The 7,158-nt window shown below is 37.2% G+C and overlaps 1 protein-coding gene across 1 annotated transcript; it reads right to left on the reverse strand.

Moving 5' to 3' along the window:
- Positions 1-2,636, reverse strand: LOC103958775 (protein NUCLEAR FUSION DEFECTIVE 4-like). Its single transcript, XM_009371100.2, has 2 exons — positions 2,102-2,636; positions 1-1,315 (listed from the first exon to the last, which is right to left on the reverse strand). Exons 1-2 carry the CDS (start codon positions 2,564-2,566, stop codon positions 176-178), a joined length of 1,605 nt encoding a protein of 534 aa, XP_009369375.2. The 5' UTR covers positions 2,567-2,636; the 3' UTR covers positions 1-175.
- Positions 2,637-7,158: the final 4,522 nt, after the last annotated feature.

Consider the following 7,158-nt stretch of genomic DNA (forward strand, 5'->3'; position numbering starts at 1 on the left):
TAAACGAACCAAAATTAAATTGAATCGATTAAAAAAACCAAATCAAATAGCAATTTCAGTTCCATTTTTGCTTTCGGCGAAAAACCCAAACCGATTGAAACCAAACCCACTCCTGAAGAGAGCTCACTACCTCAAACTACAGTACGACTTTGGTCTCTGCACAAAGTGCTCACATTCACTCACTACCTCGGAGAAGAATGCCGCAGTCTTCTGAGTACGATCGAGTCATAGAATCTCCTCGTCCGAAGAACAAAGCAAGAGCAACAAGAAACCCGAGGAAAGCAACAGAAGCCATGATGAAAAACGACAGCATGAAGCAGCGAGTGCCGCTGCAGGAATCATCATTTTCGCCGGAAGCTTCTTTATCGTATATGAACCCGATTACTCTGACGGAGAAAATATAAGAACCAATAGGACTGGCTACGGCAATGGTGTTGAAAATAGTCCCCATGTGTCTTATCCCAAAGATCTCAGAAGTGATTGTGGGCATAAGTGACCACTGTGAGCCATAGCAAATCCCAACTAGGATCGAACCCACGTACAAATTCCCGGAAAAGCCAGATGCAATCACAATGTGGCCGGCTGCCATGGTTGCTAGTGTGGCAGCCATCAGCAATGGCCTTGCCAATCCTTTCTTATGCAGCAAGTAATCCGAGATAAATCCGGCCCCGAACCGGCCTAGAAAATTCCATATGCTCCATAGAGAAACAAGGGAATTGATCTCAACTGTTGTGTAGCCAAGAGACTGCCCAATTTGGCTCATGTTGTTTATGGTGGCCAATCCAGACCCCATCCCACAAACCATAGCAATAAACAATAGCCAGAAATCAGCACAACTCATTGCTTTCAGTAAATTCATATCTTCATGATCTGTAAGGTTTTCAAATGATGAGGATTTGGAGGCTGCTAAAGCTGGCTCGGGGTTTTCGAGTAAAGGATCGTCGAGTGTGTCAGGGTCTTTCTTGGGTTGCAAGTTTTGTGCTTTGATGGCGATTCCAAAGGGTGAAACAAGCAAAGACAGAAGAAGTACTGTAAGTGTGAGAGCGCTCGCCCACGACGGGAAAGTGAAGATGTTTCGGAGTATGATTAGGACCATGAGATAAGCAGCTGTGAGGAGAGCAAAAGCAGAAAAGATGTTTAAGTACTTTTTGTCAATAGCAGTTCTACCAGCTTCATAGATTCTGACCCAAAGCATGAACAAGATGGAGACACATGTGGGCAACAATGCCAGCAGGAGAATGAAGGTGCTGGGTTTGCCTTGGCAGAATGTGTCGTAGACTTGGACTAGAATTGCCGAGCTTAAACCAAGAAATCCCTGCCCAAAAAATAATCATAATAATCTGAAAATAGCATGTTTTCCCTTTTCACAAGACGATATTCTAATCTGCGAAGAGAGGAATCAAACTCGCTTGTCAGGGGCGAGCACATTGCCCTAGTTTACTAGCCGAATCCACATATGCAACCATCCAAACACGTTTTTATTTTTTTTGATTGAAAACTGAATTTTCATTTCTGTAAAAATAACAGAAACCCTATACAGGGGCCTAGCGTGCAGTGACTTTCTTTGAAGTAAAAGAGATTTGAGGGAGCAAGGGAAGCCTCATTATATCTTCATAAAATACAAAACCATTTTTATGGAAAAAAAAAAAAAAAAAGAACTAACCATTAAATTCAAACACATGCCATCTTTTGAAAAAAAAAAAAAAAAAAAAAAAAAAGGAAAAATGCACATATATAACTTATTACTACTCCAATAAAAAATTATAACTTTTTCACAAAAGATGCATGTGAAAAAACTTTTATCGATTTAAATCAACTTTACAAAGCAAGATGAAGACTTAAATCAACTTCAGAAACTATTTATGATAAAAAAAAAAAATTCGATTTACTGTTCTTTTGGTGAAAAAAATTTGTAAAAAGTTCTACATTATTTCATAGAAGTCTATAAGTCAAACATGTGACGTGCAGTGTGGCAAGTATACCAGTGTGTAAAATCATGTGATGAACAATGTGACAAGGCAACCCAAAACGACGTCGTGGGAGGAAGAGTTAGCATTCAGCGATAATCATTGCTTCATATACAAATAATGTATCTGTCTACCTTCATGATGCCGACGATGGTCCCACCGTAATCAGAGAAGTTGTGGACCCCAGTCACCACGTCAGCGGTGTTGAAGAAAGTCTGGGCGTGAGCGGCGAGGAACATGAACAAGCAAACCACCGCGACCGGCGGCGTCTCCACCAATCCGGTGACCGCAGCCCACAGGAAGAAGTACCCGACGAAGCACTGGATTGCCCCGGCCACGTGCACCACCCAGGGCCCCCCAATTCGGCGGCGGTCAAGCGCGACCGCGGAGTACAAAATCCCGGATAAGACGCCGACGTTGGCACCTATGTCTTTGAAGACGGACACCGTGTCGAGCGTCGATTGGTCGTAGCCCTGGCTCGACTTGAGCGCCGAGGAGTAGACGCTGAAGGCGTAGGAAGATCCGCCGGCGCACTGGATCAATATGCTCGCCGCCGTGGCTGTCCACTTGCTGCCACTCAGCCTCTCCGTCTTGGCCATATTTTTCAGCTCACAGTTTTTCTTCGTTTTGAGGAAATGAAATCTGATATTTTTTTATTTTTTGGGTTCCCAATTTATTGGTTTGTCTATGATGATTTTCCGATTTTGGTGCGGAACAAACATCAAAATTTCAAGATTACCACCACACATTTTGTCACAGCCTATTTTCAGATTTTGCCCAATTCTGTTGACTTTCTTATCAACTGCAATAAAGGTTCATCCTGATCTTTTTTATCCGTTACTGTTGAATAATAATTTGAGATTTTAAGTTCGACTCAAGAAATTATATATTTGTGATACGTTTGACGGGTTTTATACAATCCATTGATTGTGTATATGATGCACTAGTATTGGAATGATAGGGTCGGAAACTGTCAACCTTCAACCATGCAAATTATATATTCTAAAACCATCTCTAAAGAAATGCCAAATAAGTCAATCAAGACTAAAAATATCAACATTTTCTCCAAAAGAAATGTCATAATTGACGAAGCGGTTGAGTGATTTGACTCTTTACTTTCTATTTGTCTTTTTTACGGCAAAACAAAAATGGAGTCAAATGCCTATAATTTTTTTTAATGCACGAGTTTCATTGACAACCACTATGATGAAAACTAAAATCAATTTTAATTATTTTTAAAATTGATGATGCATTGCAAAATATTCGATAACCATTTTATTACAGTTGGACTTGAAAGCTAATGCATCACATTACACTTTTTTTTTTTTTGTTTGGAACTTTTATTAACACTCCAAAAATCTCATTCTACACTCCTCACTAGTGTATTTTTCTTTCTAATTATAAAAAATGTGAAGTGTAAAATGAGATTTTTTTTTAATGCCAATAACAATTCTTTTTTTTTTTTTTATCTTTTTCTGAAAGAAAAAGTATAATGTTATAACGTTACCCAAATGATTAAGCATCTTTTGGTAGGTGTACGTTTGCATAATTCATTTCTTTGTGTGGTTTTGTCTCATATTGCGCACCAAAAATGGGAGATAAGATTCCTTCTCTTGTAGGGACAAGTATGAAGTATGATTGCCTTAGCTTCAACTCATCACACATGAAATTACCATAATGATTAATTAATGGGAATTTTAACGAAAAATTTATGGTACTGTTCACTTTAACGAAAAATCACATTTTTATATTAAAAAGTCAATCCTAGTACTATTTATTTTACCCTTTATTTTGTCTTTATCATTAAAATTCAAAATTTTCAAGCTCTTTTCATTAGTTTTCCTTTAATTAATTGCATGTATCTTTTTCCACAAATTAAAAATGATCCTCCAATTATGCCAAGTAAGCAGCAGACCATATGTTATTGATCCTCTAAAGCATTGAAACTCCAGTTCAATTTAGTTTATTCTCTGAAACGAAATTTGCGCTATTTTGTTCCTGAAATTTTTAATTTTTTTAATGGTTTTTACATTTTTCAAATATTAAATATATTTTTAAGTTGATGTGGCAAACATGTTAGTACGTAATGGGCTTCATTAGTGCCATGTCACAAACTTAACAGTTCTTTTAACGAATTTAACGAAATGTGACGAAATGAGACGAAAATCAAGTTCCAAAAACAAAATAACGTAAATACACTTATGAGAATAAAGGTAAGATTAAACTAAAGTTCCAGGAGCATATAAAAAAAATAACCTTCTCTAAAACGGTGGGACCTTTATAGCCTTCTCTAAAATAGTGGAACCTTGGATTTATTTGCCAAACGGCAATAGTCATGTTTTGTACGAATCTACCATGAATTGGATTGGAGTGTAAAAAAAGCTACAAACGTGCCCCATATTGTACACTAGATTGCATGTCGACAACCTTGCCGATGATTAAGACATAACGATAGTAACCACTTTAGTAAAGATGTCGGCGTGCTGGGACCTAAACCATGCATGAATCTGTCGCCCGCTCGCTTGTGGTTGTGGTTGAGGGCCCTAGGAATTTCTCTATTTCTTCTTTGTTTTAACAAAAAAACATAGGCTCATTCGGAATTTCTCTATTTCTTTTTTGTTTTAACAAAAAGACATAGGCTCGTTCAGATATTTTTTTAAAAATGATTGAAAACGTTTTTAAAGAAAATATTTTTGGGTTCCAGAAGCACTTGAAGTGCTTTCTACAAGAAGCATCAGTTATGTGATTCTCCTAATAAACACTTTAAGTGTTTTTCTAGAATTTACTTGCATTTTAACTAATGATTGTTTTCAAAAATATTTTCACCATAAATTTTCAGTCATTTTAAAAACACATCCAAACGAGCTCATATGAGTTTCTACGAAATGATATTGTACACTAAAGACAGAGATTTGATTATGTCACACGCTAAATTAATCATAGTAATCAAGTATCGAATTTGCATCCAATTAAGGCGGGCTTGAAACCGCACATTCGCACATAAAGTGAAGAAAAATATGTGTTTAGTGCTAGTCCATTTGCAATTGCTGTATTTTTCTCCTCCAATATCGAATCTGGTACTCGAGATGTTGTAATAACTTCTTCGTTTCGTGATTGCCCTTGCTGCTCACTCATCTGGTTAGTTCGATTCTCTCTTGATGCTTATTGACCATATGGCGAGCTAGGAATTCTCTCCTGTGGGACGACAAGGTGGAGAACTCAACACTTGTGAGTCAACTTGCAGGCCTTTCTTCAGTCTCCCACTCGTTGGCTTCCTCGTTCATCGTGTTGGATCAAGTCATTGACGGTGCTTTCTGTGCTACTATAAATTCTGGCGGTGTCCGTGTGATATTTCGCAACAAAGTAGGTAGCTATGTTGAAGATTTTGCTCGTAAAATATCTCACGTGACAAATCCTAAGATGGTTGAGGTTCTAGTTGCACGAGATGGTGTCGGTTTGGCTTTGCAACGAAGTTGGCATCAAATTATTTTGGATGTGACTACAGGTGGTCAAAGCTATCGGAAGTTTGCATCCGCTATTGGTTTGTTGATTGATGCTATTAAACTAGTCTGCGGAGTTTTGTTTCCTCAAGAGTTTGTCATGTTCGTAGATCCGTCAATGTAGCAGCGTATAGAATGGTCAAGTTGGTCTTACTTTCCAATTTTGCTAATTGTTGGTTTGAAAAGCCCCAGAGTTAATTCAAGATGTCCTCCTCGAAAATTATATGCTTTCCTAATATTATGAATAAAACCACTATAGTTTTTTCTCAAAAATAAAAATAAAGAAGAATAATACTAAGACTATAGGGCTAGTCATGAATTTCAAATGAATTTTTGAGTTTCCACATTTGTGTTGGGCCCGAATACATCTAAGAAAATATGAGCATATTGCGTCAAATAATCATGTCCCAGCACGGCTTTGGGCTAACTATGGCCCAAAACTTAACAAAAATGGTCCACCAAAATTTTTTCTTCTTCTTTAATTAAACGACTCAAGCACTTGTCTATGTGGATGTGCTCTGTTGAAATATTTCACATCGACGTATTTCTGAAGGAAAAAAAAAAAAAGTTTAAATATCGTAACCCTAATACTGAGGTTTTTTGTGAGAAAATCTCACACCTGTCAAATTGCACAGGTGGTAATTAACAAGTTGGAGACAATATCGATTTTGTTGAAAGTGGAACTTTGGCCCATCTTTATGATAATTCTACATGCTCTTCCATCTACTCAAGCTTCGAATCTTCATCCCATAGTTGAAATGAATTCTTTTATAAAATATAATTTGTATAAACAAACAAAAGAATTCCGACGTATTATCCATTGATGAAGGAGATTTTGATTTTGTGGTATTCGTGTTTATTTGATTAGAAACCGTGTCGACTTCAATTTATGTTAACACGAAAATGATAAAGGTCTCTGACATGCTCGGTACTATTTGTGACTATCCGTTCACGGTTCATCCTTTTGAAGCACACATGCAGAGAGAAATGCTTCGTAGATAACTGCCCTATTTGCAACGAAAGACATCTTCACCTCCAACTCTCCACCAAAGTCCTTTCCGTCAAGAGATTTTTCAGTATGACCAGTACACAGAATGGTACATCACGTATTACTATATAAATGGTGAGATATGTGTGTTAAAAAGTTAATAACTTAAAAAGTAAAATTTCTCACTACTTATATAAAAATACATAGTGTACCCCTCGTATTCCAGTCACCATGAAAAAAATTTCTTTTCCGTGCGGTCATTTGATGCACTCAATATGTTTTGAGGTATTTCCCTTTCATAATTTCCTGCTTTTCTCTCGAAAGCTTTTGTAAATATTCAGGACTTCTTTGCTGGTACTTCTGTTCCTACTTCCATGCCTACACCTTTACGAATTATACCTGCGCAATCTTTGCAGTTTCGTTACTTGAAATTGTTGGGATTGAAGAGGTGAGCTGAAAATGTAGAATTTATGTTGCTGCAATATGTTCCTGCATCCTATGATTGGATGAGGGACTTCAAAGTACCAAGGAATTTCAGACTAAATTGTTAAACACGCACTACAAGATGTCAAGAACACTACCGATGAACTACTTAAGCACTATAAAACGACTACTAATACACTACTAATGCACTACAAAGACGCTAAACTGGGGACTTTCAAATGACACATTTCAAAGTATCTTTAAACGTATTGCATTTGCA

Source organism: the organism of the source record quoted next, unplaced genomic scaffold (genome assembly GCF_019419815.1).
Source record: "Pyrus x bretschneideri cultivar Hongxiangsu unplaced genomic scaffold, Pyrus_bretschneideri_v1 Contig3, whole genome shotgun sequence".
NCBI classification, from domain to species: Eukaryota; Viridiplantae; Streptophyta; class Magnoliopsida; order Rosales; family Rosaceae; genus Pyrus; species Pyrus x bretschneideri.

What these genes read in the sequence shown, in the direction of transcription:
- LOC103958775 (XM_009371100.2), bottom strand. Translation starts at nt 2,566, where the DNA reads ATGGCCAAGACGGAGAGGCTGAGTGGCAGCAAGTGGACAGCCACGGCG. An exon ending in CCATCGTCGGCATCATGAAG is followed by an intron (nt 1,316 to 2,101) that starts GTAGACAGATAC and finishes TTTTTTGGGCAG; the next exon opens with GGATTTCTTGGTTTAAGCTC.